The sequence below is a fragment of the Penicilliopsis zonata genome (genome assembly GCF_001890105.1).
Source record: "Penicilliopsis zonata CBS 506.65 unplaced genomic scaffold ASPZOscaffold_58, whole genome shotgun sequence".
Classification (NCBI taxonomy): domain Eukaryota; kingdom Fungi; phylum Ascomycota; class Eurotiomycetes; order Eurotiales; family Aspergillaceae; genus Penicilliopsis; species Penicilliopsis zonata.
The window spans coordinates 1,566-18,150 of NW_019208958.1; the positions used below are offsets into that span (position 1 = coordinate 1,566).

The 16,585-nt window shown below is 46.1% G+C and overlaps 7 protein-coding genes across 7 annotated transcripts; 5 read left to right on the plus strand and 2 right to left on the minus strand.

Annotated features, from left to right (window-relative positions):
* Positions 1-725: 725 nt before the first annotated feature.
* On the plus strand, positions 726-2,719 carry ASPZODRAFT_105929 (hypothetical protein; the record flags this gene model as incomplete). The annotated part of the gene is made up of 4 exons (XM_022720924.1): positions 726-959; positions 1,016-1,085; positions 1,144-1,787; positions 1,836-2,719. The coding sequence occupies exons 1-4, from the start codon at positions 749-751 to the stop codon at positions 2,717-2,719; spliced, it is 1,809 nt and encodes a 602-aa protein (XP_022576520.1). The 5' UTR covers positions 726-748.
* Positions 2,720-4,457: 1,738 nt separating this feature from the next.
* On the plus strand, positions 4,458-6,651 carry ASPZODRAFT_1834823 (hypothetical protein). The gene is made up of 4 exons (XM_022727195.1): positions 4,458-4,858; positions 4,910-6,236; positions 6,361-6,484; positions 6,545-6,651. Exons 1-3 carry the CDS (start codon positions 4,614-4,616, stop codon positions 6,466-6,468), a joined length of 1,680 nt encoding a protein of 559 aa, XP_022576521.1. The 5' UTR covers positions 4,458-4,613; the 3' UTR covers positions 6,469-6,484; positions 6,545-6,651.
* Positions 6,652-7,673: 1,022 nt separating this feature from the next.
* On the plus strand, positions 7,674-8,213 carry ASPZODRAFT_78015 (hypothetical protein; the record flags this gene model as incomplete). Its single annotated transcript, XM_022730208.1, has 2 exons — positions 7,674-7,858; positions 7,913-8,213. 2 exons carry the CDS (start codon positions 7,674-7,676, stop codon positions 8,211-8,213), a joined length of 486 nt encoding a protein of 161 aa, XP_022576522.1.
* A 1,269-nt stretch (positions 8,214-9,482) lies between these two features.
* Positions 9,483-11,071, plus strand: ASPZODRAFT_78007 (hypothetical protein; the record flags this gene model as incomplete). Its single annotated transcript, XM_022730207.1, has 3 exons — positions 9,483-9,542; positions 9,602-10,297; positions 10,367-11,071. The coding sequence occupies 3 exons, from the start codon at positions 9,483-9,485 to the stop codon at positions 11,069-11,071; spliced, it is 1,461 nt and encodes a 486-aa protein (XP_022576523.1).
* Positions 11,072-11,526: 455 nt separating this feature from the next.
* On the minus strand, positions 11,527-12,571 carry ASPZODRAFT_78004 (hypothetical protein; the record flags this gene model as incomplete). Its single annotated transcript, XM_022730205.1, has 4 exons — positions 11,527-11,642; positions 11,707-12,151; positions 12,207-12,328; positions 12,388-12,571. 4 exons carry the CDS (start codon positions 12,569-12,571, stop codon positions 11,527-11,529), a joined length of 867 nt encoding a protein of 288 aa, XP_022576524.1.
* Positions 12,572-13,693: 1,122 nt separating this feature from the next.
* On the plus strand, positions 13,694-14,260 carry ASPZODRAFT_20870 (hypothetical protein; the record flags this gene model as incomplete). Its single annotated transcript, XM_022727689.1, has 3 exons — positions 13,694-13,808; positions 13,869-13,966; positions 14,030-14,260. 3 exons carry the CDS (start codon positions 13,694-13,696, stop codon positions 14,258-14,260), a joined length of 444 nt encoding a protein of 147 aa, XP_022576525.1.
* Positions 14,261-15,401: 1,141 nt separating this feature from the next.
* On the minus strand, positions 15,402-15,920 carry ASPZODRAFT_78019 (hypothetical protein; the record flags this gene model as incomplete). The annotated part of the gene is made up of 1 exon (XM_022730209.1): positions 15,402-15,920. One exon carries the CDS (start codon positions 15,918-15,920, stop codon positions 15,402-15,404), a length of 519 nt encoding a protein of 172 aa, XP_022576526.1.
* Between the last annotated feature and the right edge of the window lie 665 nt (positions 15,921-16,585).

The window sequence follows — 16,585 nt, forward strand, 5'->3', positions numbered from 1 at the left end:
AAAAGTCTCCTTTAAATATCACACTTTTTAATCTTTCCAGCTTGGAAGGCATCTTTAATTCATATATATCTCTCTAAGTTTAATATAAGGTATAATCTCACTAGAATATAGGACTATCCAAAGGGTATCACCTATCTTACTAGAATAATAAAATGAGTTGGCTAAATTATGACTCCACTCTTCTAAGACCATGGAGAAATAATATTTCAGAGATCATCAGTTATATAATAAATTATTCATCAACCCAGTTGGTAATGGCCACAATTAGGTATTATCTTAGCTCTCTAAATATCAATATCTAGATAAATAATCTTAAGTGGGGTATAGTGATGCTCCTGCCGTATCTAGCAGTCACTAACTACTACTTATAGAACCTGATTGTGGAGTCTTTCGCTGTCTGCCAATAATCTGCTACCATAGTAGCTACTGACTTCTAAGCGAAGCAGAGAAGGGTGGTATAGTCAAGATAAGCAGATAATGAGGGGATAGCAGGATATTTAAGGGGCAAGTCCGGAGACCGGCATGGGGCCGTGCAGAATTGCCTGATTAGCGACCTCGCTACTTACACTCTGGACAAATCATGACCAGCCGTGATAAGGGCAAGGTAATTAGGCTGATTAAAAGCTACCACGGTTACATCAGAATATGACTAGCTGGTCACTAAGATATGGTACATGAAGCTATCTGAACATACTAACTAGTTGGTATAAATGAATGCCTGGGAACGTCTTCATGTACTTGGAAAGCGATGAGCTGTATAATGGCGCTCTTTTTCCTTCTGGGTAGCGTCGTCCTACAGGCTTGTCTTGCTCGATGCGATGATGGGCTCCTCCATGATTTTCAGGTTCACCCTCCTGTGTTGACCCCGAGCAGCACAGGAAAGAATGAATATGGATGCGTAGTGACGCAGACGCTGATGGAATATGACTTTGCGAACAGCTATGGAAGTCCATATATTGGTATTTCAGACCTAGACACTAGACCATGGAGAGAGGCCTAACCAACAGTGAAAAAGGCGAGTATTCTCCTCCTAACTGCGATTTCAACCGAGTCGTAATCAACTTCACGCTCACCTCCAAGGGCAGGTGCGTTCTATGTTTCTAGCTTCAATATATTTATCATATCGTATTCACTAAACTTCAGACAATATGATCGGCTGGCGCTCATGTATTTCAACTCCACCGAGGTTTGGAGAACATCGACGGCAGAGCCCACAGCAGACGGGATCATATACAGCTACACCAAGGAGATGCAGCAGTACCTTTCGCTGTGGAGAGAACCGCAGAAGCTCATCTTTGACCTGGGAAACATCGTTGATTCTGTGTATACCGGCATTTTGAACACGACACTGACTGCTACTTTCTTCACGGTGCCTGAAACGACGGCAACAACCCCTGCCGACACAATTCTGCCCATCTCCATGCTGGTAGGAGGGCAAAACAAAAGTAGTGTCGCGCTGCTGCCCACCGACAGTCTCGCGGTGTCATATACTCTTCCACGGAACATGAAGCGGGCTGTGATCAGTATCTCGGCGTGCGGCCAGTCCGATGAGGAGATGTGGTACCAGAATGTATTTTCCAATGCGGTGGACACCTTCGAGAGCGTCTCTGGCGCTCTACTTGGCGATGGCCCGTGGCGCGAGATCCAGGTGTGGATTGATGGTATGCTGGCCGGAGTCTCCTGGCCATTTCCTGTTGTGTTCACAGGTGGTATTGTTCCTGGCCTGTGGAAGCCGCTTGCAGGAATCGATGCGTTTGACCTGCGCGAGCACGAGATTGACATCACCCGTAAGGTTATTCATTGATATTAATGATGTTCTCTAACCAGACCACTAGCCTTCGTGCCGTATCTATCTGACGGCAAATCTCACGAGTTCCGAATAACTGCAGTGGGCGTCAATAACGAGGGTTCCCACTCCACGATCCTCAACACCACCACTACATCCTGGTACGTGACAGGAAAGGTGTTTATATACCTGGATGAAGACAACCATATCACCACAGGCAGCATGCCTTCGGTCTCTGCGCCAGACCCAGTGCTAGAGACCACTCAGCATATTTGGACTAATGGCAGTGGATACAATGAGACGCTGCTGGAGACCACCACTGCGCGCCGGTCCCTCTTTATCTCAAGCACAATCAAGACGGCCACAGGCAAGGAAGAAGAGGTCTCCTGGTCCCAGGAGATCAGCTATACAAACTACAACCAGCTCTCCAACTACGGGTGGTACCAGACCACCATCCAAAACACAATCGGCCTGGACAAGACGGGCGCGAGTATCGGGTATTCCAACGCTTACGAGTATCCCATTAACTGCAACTGGACGTACGCAGAGAATGGCACAGCAGAGGCCCTGTGGAGCAATACCACGCGCGGGCTCGAGTTCACCATTACAGGACCTTCGGTGTTTCCGGATGGACTGCAGCCCTACCAGCTCGTCAGTTCTCCGGCGGGCAGTGGCAAGATAGCTCTCTCGGTGCTGGGCAATGTCGTCTCTGGGTCGACCCTCAAAACAACACAGTCCGGTACAGCGTACTACTTCAACACGGATCCTAGCACCACCGCGCCGCTGTATAACTTTGGGAGCTCAAACCAGACCATGGAGTTCCAGGCGGTTTGGGAGGATCGCGGGGAGGTTTACAGCCGCATTGTCCACTCCATCAATGATACCATCACAGTGGATGAGCAGACCTTCCAGCTGGGCAAGGTTGAGCGTTAGGAATAGTCATCTATATGTCCAACTTATGCTTTTTTGCTATAATACCGTCAGTTATGATCAGTTGATATTATAGTCACTCCACTCGTAATATTTCTGATTCAACTTGCTTCAAGACAGAGTCAGCGACCTACGATGTTTTCCCATGTGAGTTATTCCACCATTTGAAATCATTCATAACCTTAGATGACTCGATCAGACTCGAAGTATTCTATGGTGTGATGTTGAAGTCTCTTCGCTGGGCTTCTCCTGATCTATTTCCAATTATATAATGTACTCTCACGGCTAGACAGGGATGTTTATTTACTTGATGAAAGTAGGATACTAGACAGTAAAAATATTAGGCTGATCTATTTCTATTATCAGGAAATTGGTGTTTAGAAAGGAGAATGACTATGATTATATCCAGATCAGATTTTTAAATCAAAAAATAGCCATACACCCTTCACTGCTCTGTCTATGTTGCAGCCTATCCACACTGACAGCTCAAACAGGCAATACGCACTCGCACTAGGTAACCATGTTCTAGCCCCCATTTCCTCACACCAGCTCATAGCCCTAATCTGTGAATTATAGCTTGAGGTGACAACATCACCATCCCCTAAATAGGATAAAATAAACGATAATAAATTGACCTTGCTGGGATTGTTGAGCGGGATTTCAAATTCCAGGGAGATTCTGGCTCAAGAACTTCCAACCGGCAGGTTCTAGATTTTCTTCAGCAGAGTAACCCAGTCTTGACAGGACAGGGGCTGCTAGACCAACTTGACTAAAAAGGTGCTCAAACATGCCAACCCACTCTGTAGAGTAGTGGTACTATATCCTTGATACTCCCCATTAGGTCTTGCTGCCATGGGGAGTCTTTATATCTTTGTTGAAAACCAAAGAGCCTAAAACCTTCTTTGCTGGATAACTATTGGTATTTTATAGGCCCTCATTATAATTATATTATGTTACCAGCTCTGACCTTTTACTTATAGCTCCTAATATCTAGCCTAGCACTCAGTGGCCTCAGTAATACCATCAAATGAATCATCAACATTTGACTTCCCAGGCCCCAGATGGCTGAGGATTGCCGTCTTCGATTGACGATCGCTCATGGTGATAGTAGCCACGCATTCCCCGAATTGCTGCGCCAAAGAAAATGTGTAGACCGGAGACCCCTGTAGCCGACGGAAAAGGGGTGACTTTTGGCGAGCCTGCTGCCATGACGATTTCACAAGATCACTCAGAGCCTCCTCTGTGGTATCATGTGGGAGACCCATGATTCGCATGGATTGTGCCGAGGGTTCATACATGATGAATAGGTGGATCGCGATGACAAGTGGAGATGGACTGTTTCTTTAAAAGGAGCTGGACAAAAGATGAGGTGTTGGTCAGGCTGTCGCAGTCATTCAGGCTGTGGTAACGTGACATATAACGTGACAACAACCCCGCGCGAGGCTGAGAAAGAACGTCGACCTTCTGTCCGTCAATGCTTCACCCGTCTCAGCTCTAGTCATAGACATCTACCTTCTTCCTCAAGAATCCATCTCGATGACTCCGGAGCAGGAAAATCAGGCATCTGACCAGGTTGATGAGTGAAGCTCCCCCCCCCGAACATTGAATGTCTTTTGATCTCTGACAGGTGGTTTCACTTGATAGGACTCGGTCTAGGCTCTCCGATGATTTATCTGCACTGCTCATAGAGTTCGAATGCTCATCCATTCCGTTTCTTCTCCTACAACGGGCTATTTTACCGCAGCTCGAATGGTCATCGAGTGGCGAACCGGTTCTTAGACTTCCCGCGGCACTAGGTGTTCCACAGTGGCTCAAGGCTGATGTCAAACACCTAGAGGAATACCGACAGAATACCGGCCCTGGACGGCGGGACGTGAACTTTGAATACGTCGAGTACATGGAGACAGTCGTGATCAATGAGGAATGGAGACAGGAAGTTCCCAGACCCAGTTCACCCTCTGCCTTGCAAAGAGCGTGTTTCGATGTCTTGTCTATTGTTATGCAAGCTCTTCCGGAGCGGTATATTGAAATAGCCTGGGAAGAAACCGAATCTCAGTTCTGGGAGCTCATCGAGTCAGCGTGTGTCCCCTTGCTGAGCGTTGTGACCGTCAATGATATCATTGGGCATATCTATGGGTTTCCGTGAGTTTCCCTTCTGCTAGTGAGGTTTCTGCTAGTGACTTGACTCTCTAGTGAACTCTCCAAGGGCCAGTACCTGTCCTGCATGCTTCAGCTCATCCTACGCATTAGACGGCATCTGGGTAACTCTGCTCCAGAAAACCTCGAGAAGCTCACAAATGATGTCCTGGTAGCCATACGTGGAGCAGTGGAACATAGAGAATTCAAATGTTTAATGGTTTTGGTGGACCTGCACAAAATTCTCGACAGAGGGGGTCAGTCCAGTGAGATTGAAAGTCTGGCGAAGAGCTACCAGGACATTCTGGATCCCAGAACGAATGGTTATATTGGAATTGCCCTGCAGTTCAACTGTAGAGCAATGCCCGCATCTCAGCACTGTACCTGGTGGTCTCCATTAACACCGCATTCCCCATCCTCAATTGAGATCATCACTCTTGCCACTATCATGCCCATACAGCCTCCTATAGCTCAAGGTGAGAGGGATTGGGATAAAGTCAGTGGGCAGATAAAGGCTGTTTTGGGATTTGAATTTTCCCGCAGGAAAGCCTTCATGGAGGCTTTGAAATTGCTGAATTCGGCTGCGACAGATCTTCAGGCATCTCTAGAGATCAACTCGACGGAACTCATTCTTACAATAACGGAACTTGTGAACTGCTGCAACATTCTATGGGACTACGAATTAGCCAACAAATGGGTTCGATGGATACTTCAACTTGAATCAGACTTACATGATACAAGTCTGGAGGTCAAAAAGACGATCGAAATGTCAAATTCACCCAGTAGGTATATTCATCTGTTGCTCGGATGGGTAGACCTGCTGGTCGGAACCGGAAGTTATGACGTCGCTGAAATGCTGCTCGAAGCATTAATATCCAAACGAATGAAGACCAGTGCTGCGACACAGATGATTCTACATCTTAGGCTGCTAAAAGTCTATCGACAGCGAGAAAAGGACCACAGACATTATCCAGCCATGGTACTCTTAAAAAGAATGGCTCAGATCCTTCCCAAAGTATCGAATCCTCTCATAGAAGAGTGTCTGGAGGAGGTACTATGTTGGTTGCTCACCCTTACACAAGAAGATCGGGCGGCGGCACTTAACTTCGGAAAGGTGCTGGGTATCCTACTGAATACTCCAAAAATCAAATCATTGGTTGGAGTGAGGGAAGATAGTTCACGGGTTGTCTTCAATCTCAAAGAGATGGAAAGGCTTTCCAAGAAGTTAGATATAATTGCTTTGGTTGGTCCTGCGTCCCACCTGGGAAAGAGGATCTTGGAGGAGTTTCGTCAGGCAGACGTCCGCCTTGTCGAAAGGCTCGCAACAGCGAACTGGCAAAGATATCTCAGGATCCAAACCCTTCAGGATTCCGACCTTGATACACTGGATATACAAAACCTGGGCATATCAGCCTTTCCTAAAGACCAGTCGATCTTCACTGATTCGGGCATTGGTTCCTCAATCCAGTCATCGGTTCATGAATTGAATGACACTCAATCAATCTTTTCATCCAGCACCCGTCAGACTGCCTTCTTCTCCACGCATCAACTCATTGAAAAATCCCTGGCTAAATCCCTGTGCTTGGTCTGCGGAAAAGGTTTCGCTGGGAGTCTGACTGTGAATCAACAAAGGTATGTTCTTCTTATAGCCTTCTCTCTCCCTCTTTCTTAATCTGCTAAAAACCTCTCCAGTCTCAGAAATCATATACTTCAGGATCTGCAACCATACATTTGTCTCTTCCCTAACTGCTGGACTCAAGGCACGACCTTTTCGTTTCGAGCCGAGTACGAAAGCCATTTGCTCGATCACAGTCGCAAAGATTTCTATGCCTGTTCTCGGTGCAATAAAGAGTTTCAGGAGCTCGGCCAGCTTGAATCGCACCTGTCCAACGACCATGGAACTCTCAGGCCCATCTTTGATATGGCTCCTTTCTACCATATCATCCCACCGCCTCGAGATTTCTCCACTCTCGAATGTCCCATCCGTTCAAAGGTCCCTGGGAGAAAGTCCTTTATCGCCCACATGTGCCACCATATGGAAGAGATCGCCATATCGTATATTCCGGGGGGTGGAGAGGAAGACTCTGACGATGAAGGCGACAAATCCGATCCCCGATTTCAACTGTATGACGTTGCTCCCAAATCTCAAACAAGTTCCAAATTTCAAGGCGCCAATGCGGTTCACCAAGCACAGTCGCACAATACTGCATCTGGGCAATCCAGAGCGACTCATCCACGATTCTCTTACTATGAATCGGGGCAAGAGAGTTCTGAGCAGATAGGTTCTCCACACGGCCTTGAACCCTACACGACATTACGAATTGGTCACCAAGTACAGCCTTTAGGATATCAAGCAGACTTACAATACACGCCTGCAGAAGAACAGTTTGAATATCCAGTGTCTGGGGGTTCCCGACAACCTCATTCAAGCAAACTAAAAGGTAATCTTAAGCCCACTGGATATAAAGGCAGCAACTAATAACATCATCAACGAGCAGGCCTTAAGGGACCAGGAGCATATACCGGAGATCCATCTAGCACAGGTGATCAACACATACAGTCACCACTTCATATAAAAGATCATTCGCTCGAGATTGTGGATTCCCTCAGATACAGTGGATCTAAAGTCGAAGAATCACAGGCAACCTTTGATGAAGCATTCCTCAAAAGAGCCCCAAGCCCGAAGGAAAGCATGGATCCCCGTACGTTAACCCTAAGTGTGGAAAATTGGCCAACTTATTGAGCATGCATAGGTTTCATTGTCCAGAAGAGCCCCAGGAAGTTCTTTAGGGTTGGCAGAGTACGTTTCCTGATCAAGTTAATGGGCTTTGTTAATATATGGCAGGTATTTGCGTTTTTCTGGCATAAAAATTCTAGCCAGAATTCCCATGGAAATATTGCCCAGGCAGACAGCTTCGTTTCTTATGGGCTCTACGGCCAGCAGATTTACAGCAGTATAAGACGGATGGTTGTTTTCAAGGAGAGGAACGGATTCTGCTTGTGCTTGTAAGTCCTATATCTTTTTTCAATAGTATATACGCATCTAATACCATGCACTAGGCCTATTTCCACATACTCAAAACAGGGCGTGGCAAAGAAAGGCGTTGATCCTTCAAAACATTCAATTATCTATATGGAAGGTACTCTGCCTGAAAGAGGCCCAAATGAACCCCCAATGGTCAAAGACCCCATCGCTGTCATACCTGCAACAAGTGAGATTAAATTGGATAGAATGTCGCGTCTGAACTTTGAAATAATCCATACTGTGGAACATAACCAGAGGGTTATGGCAATTGGAAAGATTGCGGACGCATCAATGCCCAAGTTTATCAATTATGCAAAGTATGAATTGGGTCTATAGGGCTTAAGATCATCCAAATAGGGAATTTTCCAGAAAATTCCTCCTCCTGATGAACCTTGTCCGTCCAGCATTCTTATTCACCCTCCCGACTCTAGGGTCACTGGAGAGAATATAGATTTCTAAACTACTGGAATATAGCTTCATTCTATAACAATGGTATGAGAATAACTTCCTCAAAACGGCCACAATCTGGTGCTGACTTTAGTTGAGCACTTTCATACTCAACTGTGGTGTTTATAATGATATAATCGCCCCATGCGAAGACATCAGGCCCCCCAAGCCGAGGCCGATCACTCCGCTCAAGGCATTTTACTCCATTTATATTATAGCCTCTCCTGACTGGCGATCATGCCGCATACCTATCAGATCCTCAAAGGGATGAGGTTGCCCTCCATAGGATCTCATTGATTGGTCAGAAAGCTGTAGCAGGTGATCACTCTATGACGGAGTAGAGGGATCCCCACTACACTAGACCCTATTCTATTCAAGCATTGCAATGGCTATAGCTTATATATTGCTCATTGATCATATGTGCTGTTAGGCTGTGTGTATATTGAGCCGATTAACCTAATATACTCTACTTAATGCCGCTGGTGCTGCCATTGAACAAGGCTGCAATGTTAGAGAATTTTTTGACGCTGGCATTGGATGTTCCATCGCCAAGAGGGACTATAATTACAATGAGACTATTTTCGATAGGAATGAATGCGTCGAAATTAAGAGTGACAGCCAGCAGAGCCGTAAGTGGTTCCATCTAATGGTCCTCGCGGTTGTGGGCCGCCGTTCTTAGTAGTATGTCAGAGAGTTTACTACTTGATATAGATAGCTCACCAGGGGCACGGCTCTTAGCAAGCTTTCAGCCCATAGCAAGGGATCAACTCCATCATTGTAAAAAAAAAAAAAAAAGAAAGAAAAAGAATGGAGTAGTTTAGAAGACAATAAAAGGGGATGTCATCTTGGAGCCTCAGGCCTCAATCTTTCAGTGTACCACGCGCTAGTCCAATTCGGCTAGTATGAAGCTAGTATTCCACAATATCGCGTCTTGGCCCCCAAAAATGGAATAGTACCATGCAGAGTGCAACCAACCGCTGTCACATCGGTGCGGCTGAGTCCGCCCCCACAGCTCTCCATCCTCGCATCTTGGAACCTTTAAAAGGTTAAAGCGAAGCAATAGGAAAGTTTCACCATCAGGTTACACAATTGCTTCTCGTTGCAGAATTTGCAGAATCTAACCTTTGCCCACTGAGCTAGAAGTTTAATCAGGGAGCTATGGTGGGTGTGCCGGGTCGGTCTAAGGGATGTAAGACATGTAAGAGACGGAAGATCAAAGTAAGTTTGATAAAATACTATATCACCACATGTTGGCATGGATGCTAAGCTTTCCATAGTGTGACCTGCAGGAACCGCAATGCGGACAATGCAGCAAAGGCGGCCGCCACTGCGAGCGCTCCCAGAAGGAAATTGCCTTCATCCACCGCACCCCGCAGGGACTCCTTCGCAAAGGCCAGGAGCTGTGCCGGGAGCCAGCTCCGTGGGACACTCGGAGAACAGGCAATCGGGCCCGAGCGACGCACATGCCCCCACAGGTTAACCCCGCTGCGATCTATCTTGATGGGATGCTTAGTACATTTCTCGGCGCTTTTTTACCCTCTTCATCGATTCTACCGCTCACCGATCCCTACCACATCCCCAAGCCCCCTACACTATGGATGAACATCGCCATTTCTCTGCCCCGGCACAGTCCGGTCCTCTCCGTTGCCCTGCAGGCTCTTTGCATGACTAAGATCGCGCAAACCCACGGCGACACGGCATTACTGATGCAGGGAATGGCCATGCATGGACGGGCGCTGCGAGCGTTGCAGAATGCAATCCACAACACATCCACTGCGCTGACGGACGAAACGTTAGCCGCGATGCGGGTATTAGGGATATACGAGTTCCACGAGGGCACGATGGGCAGTGTGGTCGGCTGGACGAGTCATGAGGAGGGAATGGAACAGTTGCTGCGGCTGCGAGGATTCAGTGCGAGTCAGTATGAGAGTGAATTAAGCCTGGCGCTGCTTGCCGGGGCCAGGAAGAGTGCAGTGCGTGCTATTCCTGTTCTTTTTTTTTCTTCTAATATCTCAATATTTACGCCTGCTAATAAAGCTTAGATGATTCGTGGCCTCCAATTCCTCAAAGGTACCTTCTTTGGCGAAGAGCGCTGGTGTGTCGAGCCCTGGGGCTCCAGACCAAAAGACTACATCCAGCAACTCTGTGATATTGGGCTGCGTCTGCCATGCATCCTGGAGGAGCTCCATACGAAACCAGGCTTGCATATAGACCTTACCTGGCAGCGGTGTCAGCAGCTCGATAACCGCTTGAACGCCTGGCATGCCCATATCCTCACCCTGTTCCCTACGGTACCATACTGGGAGCAACCCGCCGAGCGGATCGCCCGCTCTACTGACATTGCGCCCAGCCCCTTCTCGACGGCGTTTACTTTCTTCGACCTCCGCGCCGCCGACGCTTTGGCGTTCTTCTGGGCCCTACGCATCCACGTACATGCCGCCCTGCGTGGCCTCAGCCTCTCGGGTGCTGCTCCGCGCGGGAGTGCGCCTGAAGAACACGAAGCGATCATTGAGGCGTGTGCGTGTAATATTGCTCGCTCGGTTCTGTATTTCACGCAGTTGAAGTCTGGATTTTTAGGCGTGCATTCCATGATTTTTCCGTTGAAGACGGCCTTGTCGGCGTTCCGGCAAATGGGGTGGGAGACTGAATGGGAGTGGTGTAGGGGGGTTTTGCTGACCATGAAGAGTAGGGGGATCCGCTATCCAAGCGATATTGTGGAGGCTGAGTGGGGGGAACAACTTCAATAATCTACTATAGAATTAATATTAATCTTGGTATCTGGGGAAATAGCTCTAGTGTTGTGATATAAAGTATATATTTCCTCACAGTGGATGTCATTGGATAGTTATCTCTTATTAAGATGAGGCATATAGAGATATTTATGATTTCTTCATTATTTATTACCTTATGTTTTATTTTATAGAAAGTAGTACTTATATTTATACTAAGCATAGTATTACTTTACTACAGCCTCTATACTTATATCTACTGGAGATGCTACATTAACTATTTCCTTATTATAACTCTCCATCATAGGTCTTCCATTAAGTTGAACAAAACCATCCTAAGATATATATCATTAACCATTGATTTAAATCAACACATTGAGCCCACTTATAGGTGTAACTATCTTTCCTTCCTCATTACCGATCTAAAGATGGCAATCTTTAGACTTTTCATAAAAGATTCTCCAGAACAACGTTCACACAGTGCCCTTGCTCTCAGCCCAGGTACGTTTCTCTTCCCTCAGCGCAGACTTGGCCCAGTAAGTCGTAATGATGGCCCAGGTGCCAGTCCATATCCACGGAATAGTCCACCCTAGATTGTCAGTTCATCTTGTATTGATTCAAAACAACCGTGAAAAGGAAAAATATGAACTCACCCAGCCCAAAAGCAAAGGTCCGGTCGCGAACTGAAGCAAGTACAGCTATCATGAGAACACCCATACACATTCCACCCAGTCCCCAGAACCAGTTCAGATCCGCAATGAGGCGCTGGAACCGCTCGCTGGCGGTATACCGTGCCATCAATGCTGAGCGATACCGCCTATCTCTGCCGCCATCTACAGCAACGACATCTTCAATGATGACCAAGATACCTGGACGGAACACGGCACCGGCGGGAGTGGAAGAGACCGGGAATGGCTGGTGTACATGAAGTTTGGCCAGAATTCCGGTGATAACCAGGGTCGAGCCGACTTGAACAAGCAGAAGAGAGGGAGGCAAAGACGTCATCCGGACACTGGGAGTCTCCCTCGTCAAGCCAATGATAATAATCAGTGTGACGAGGACAAAGCCCAAAAGGTAGTTCCAATGGAAGAAATCAAACTGAAGATTATTAGCAGATATTCCTTTTTTGCATTGCAAAAAATAAAAAACATACGTTCCAACGACTTTGTGATTTGAGGGGACGGCAATTTGAGTCCGCTTTGACAAGTCGCCATGTTCGCAATCCCAGCGAATACACAGTCGACACTCCTAGAATGGCGCTGGATAAACTCAGGGCTGAGTTTCATCAGGTCAGCTCATATAAGAGACAAGAGAGATTGACAGGTTGAACACACAAATCTTGAGACTTAAATTCGCCCCCCAGTGTAAACTTGGAAAAAGGACCAACGGTAGAATACAAGACGTGAGCAATATGAATCCCCAAGTCAAAGATATTGCGCGTTTGTGATCACGGAGATTGAGAGGCAAGCCAGGAGGGACATCACTCTCTGCCGCCCGATTGTCTTCCTGCGCGGCCATGGTATATTCTTCACCCTGTAAGTTCATGTCATCAAAAGGCATCTTGACAGGAAAGTAGACTTATGTCCTAGAAGGAGTGGTATATGGATGGGTTCATGGGTTCATGTTTATATATGGCTATGTTGTACCTGCAGTAAGCATGGACTTTTTTTAGAGGCCTAATTTGGTGCTAATATAGTGGGTCTATTGGACAGCCTTAAAGCTGTATCTGAACTAAGTGCTTATTGCTAGATATTGATAGACATTCTAATTTGTTCTTCTGTAAAGGGTAACCTTGAGGCATTCAGCTTGGCAAACCATCCTTGATCTGGGGTACAGCCTGGACTGGCAAAACTCTAATCTTATTCATCTCCAGCTCTGATCCTCAGTACTGCTTCTTAACTGGCCGGAACTTATTAGATGGGGCAGATTAAGCTTTTATATTCGCCCCCACTCTTTTAGCGGCCACTGAATTTCCCCATTGGGGGGCCAAGACCCGAGATGCTATTATTGTTGGATTTTTAGTCGCGGAGATGTGCACTATAACTGCATTGCGAAGGATGTCAGCAACCTGAATTTTGGTAGCGAAGGAGCCAGATAGAGGCTCAGCTGAAGCTTACCGAAAGCAAAAACGTGCAATAGAGGTAGGATGAAACTAGGCGTAGATGCGGCTTACTGGGCGGTGTGCCGTTGAAGTACAAGCATTGCTACTGGAGAGGAACGCTGCTCGCACATTGGGAGCTCTTTTGGGGAGGTCAGATGCCACCGCCTGGGGGCACACCCTGCGCCACAAGCCTATCATCATCTTACATTCCCCCAGACCTGCCCAGTCTCAACAATATTTACTCAGCCCTAACAGGCGCTCAAAGCGGCAGAGCACGGGTTGCATGTGTTCCTTCTGTTTTTGAATAGCATTTCTTTGATTCCATCTGGGATAGAGGAAGTCACTCGTATAATATCTCCTCTTGTCCCCTGTATTGTGCTTGTAATCTAAAACTATATATCTCTCCTTTCATACATTTGCTCGCCTCAACCCCTCCCTTATTATCTTGTTTGAATCAGTGTCATTTCCCCTACCATTATCTTACATTATACGCTGCTTCAACCCGCAAGATGAACAATGAGAAGAGGCAAGGCCCTACTATGTCCTACAGCCCAGGCGGGGATCAGGGCCCGCCGCTTGACGGTCTTCCACCAGCTTCGTTTGGTCCAGAGTGGTCCAGCTCCTTCTGGCAGTTCTGGAGTCCTGGAAAGACCTGTTCGACCTCCCTCCCTCCCTCTACTCACTATAGAGCTCGCTAACCTCCCCGTTTTATAGGTCTTGTGGGATTCATATGCCCAGCATATCTCTTCAGCAGAACTCAGGCTCGGAATAAGGACCCAACGTTATCGAACTTCAGAAGCTGCAATCATATGGTATGTCAACAACATGGCTAGTATGATATCTACCAAGGCTGATGAATTGATCTGTGTTTATAGTGCATGGCTTGGCACGCGCTTACCTGCCTCGGAGGCGGGTCAGCCATCCTTCACGCAGTCAAGCGCCGCGACATGCGGGACCAGTATGGCATTCAAGGCAATAGCGCCAGAGACTGGCTGGCAACCTGCTTCTGCCGGCCCTGTGCTCTTATTCAAGAAGAAAAGGAGTCGTTGCTGCGGGCACAATCTACAGTTGGATATGAAAGGCCACAAGGCATGCAATACCCTTAGATTTTCCGACGCTGTTCAAGTCCGAGTATATGTTTGTTTCTGTTGTGATTTACTTTAATCAATGAAACTATTTATGTCTTTTGCTGTTCTAAAGCAATGTAAGGAATTAGAGCTTGTAAATAGAAGAGATAGAATAATTAGAATATCACTATGTCTTCTTCTTACCATGGTGATGTGGACTTCATGGAGAGCTATTGAAATCTTGTTATTGCTTAACTAGGTTGTGCTACGGAGTACAATCACCCAAGATACTTATTTCCACTTATTTCCACATTATTCTTAGATATCTGATAAAATTAGAACCTACATATATTCTCAACAACTCTCCAGTCCTCTAGTACTAAAATATGTCCTTATTTTTTGTAAGAAAATGGGATTTTATATTGAAAATTAGAGTACGATTGACTGGTATTACTGTCTGACCATTGTAGATCAACCATACAGCAACTACCGATAAGCTAGACAGGCGATAAGAGCTTAATTGAGCTCCCAACCTTTCTGCTGTAACTACCAACCTTGCCTTCAAAACAAATTTCAACCAGGGCGACTGTTCTCCGACGTTCTGCAAAGAGGTGACGCGGATAGGGTTCGCTGCAACGGCGCCTGGGCTTGGTTTTGCTGAAACTATGTCTAGAAATCGGGAAACTGTCAACGGAAGAAGTTGAGAATATCCGTGATCTTGGAAAACGCGCCGGGGAGAATCTCCAAAAGAATCCAGGAAGCGGATGATAACTGACGATGGAAGAGGAAGAATCATCAAAGCCAGAGGCCAAAGAGCATGGGCAACTGGCTGATACATGCCAGGAAGTAAGATGAACGTGAATCAGATCAGGAAGCGCAGCCTGAGCGTGGAGATGGCAATTATGTAAGTATGCCATATATAATAGATCAGGATGTGAAATTAGAGGCAGTCAAAGCACAGCTATGGGCCAGAGTGCAAGAAGATGCGATCAATCAACTTGATGGAGACTATGATGATGGATCAAGGCAGATTCACGCAATACTCGACATGATCATCGTGTTGGTCGGCGAGTTCTTTGGACGAAAACCTTTGGAGTCAGGGGAGGTTTGGGCCTTTTCAGTCTGATTTGTTTGAGTTTGATAAGATACTCCTGCTTGAAGATGATATAATTATTGTATATCATGACTTTCTTGCAACCACCGCAATCTCATACTGTGCCAGCCCGATTTCTGGGAAACTCAGCACGGAGAACGAGGATTGCCGAAAGCACAGCTCATACTCAGGCCAATCAACTCGTGGCCCGAGCCAAATGATCAGCTCAACATTGCCATCACCGTATGTGTCAATGTATTTGGTGATGAGCTTGGGTTCGCGTGGGTAGATGAACATCCAGGCTATGGCTTCTTGGGCAAGAGAATAGAGACCCCAAGTGCCGGCCACAACATGCATATCTTCTTCAGCCAGATGTCGGTTGACATTTGAACCTACTTCTACTCCCTGTACAGATACTTTTCCATTGCTTTCATTCAGTAGACTCTCCAGGAGGCCTGATCCACTGCCTATTGAGAGAGTGAATGCCGGTTTCTTAGGGAGAAGCGTAATCAGAGAAGAAATTAAGGTGCTAGAGATGGCCAAGCAGCAATCTGGGAATCGCGTAGGAGACGATGAGAGCTGACTGGAGACCCCTGATTCTTCCATCTTTCTCAATAGAAATTTAATGTTTGCAGAGGAATGAAAGTGAGAAACTAATACTCCGTAGCCGCAAGATCTTAAATTTCAGGTTCTAATGAGTTAAACGAGCACGGACCGTCTGCCACTTTGGAGTTTAGATAATCCGCTCCGCGTTGGTCTAGGCAGAAGGATGTATTTAAGCCAATGAGCAAAAGAAAATTCCCCACTGCCTACTTAGGCGTCCTATTTTCCAACCAAAACGGCAAGATTGTCAGAGAATCTGTTGCAGGAAAGGATGACCTTAAGGCTGCCAATCAGGATGATTCGCGTATATTTACACCGTCACCTAACTAGCTAAGCCTAATGTAGTTAGCATTATACTCTAATTTTTTATTTACTTAATATATCTAGCCTGACTGATATTAGATATGCTGGATAGTATATAAATTATATAAAAATATAATACTATTAGCCCTAAATATATATAGGATTTATTAAAGTTATAAGCCTAATTAACTCTTAATTATTATTATATTTATTTATAAGCTTTAAAGACCTGCTAAAGATATAAAACTACTATATTAATAATACTACTAAATTAAAATAATATTTATAAACCTATGCCATATATATAGACTACTAATATATTATTAATAAGTTAAAGATAATAAGTATTCTAAATAAGATATTAA

Bases quoted from the DNA above. Each gene is read 5' to 3' on its own strand.
- ASPZODRAFT_1834823 (XM_022727195.1), top strand. From the start codon at position 4,614: ATGGAGACAGTCGTGATCAATGAGGAATGGAGACAGGAAGTTCCCAGA. The intron at 4,859-4,909 runs GTGAGTTTCCCT...TTGACTCTCTAG, and splicing joins GGGCATATCTATGGGTTTCC to TGAACTCTCCAAGGGCCAGT. The intron at 6,237-6,360 runs CTGGATATACAA...AATCAATCTTTT, and splicing joins AGGATTCCGACCTTGATACA to CATCCAGCACCCGTCAGACT.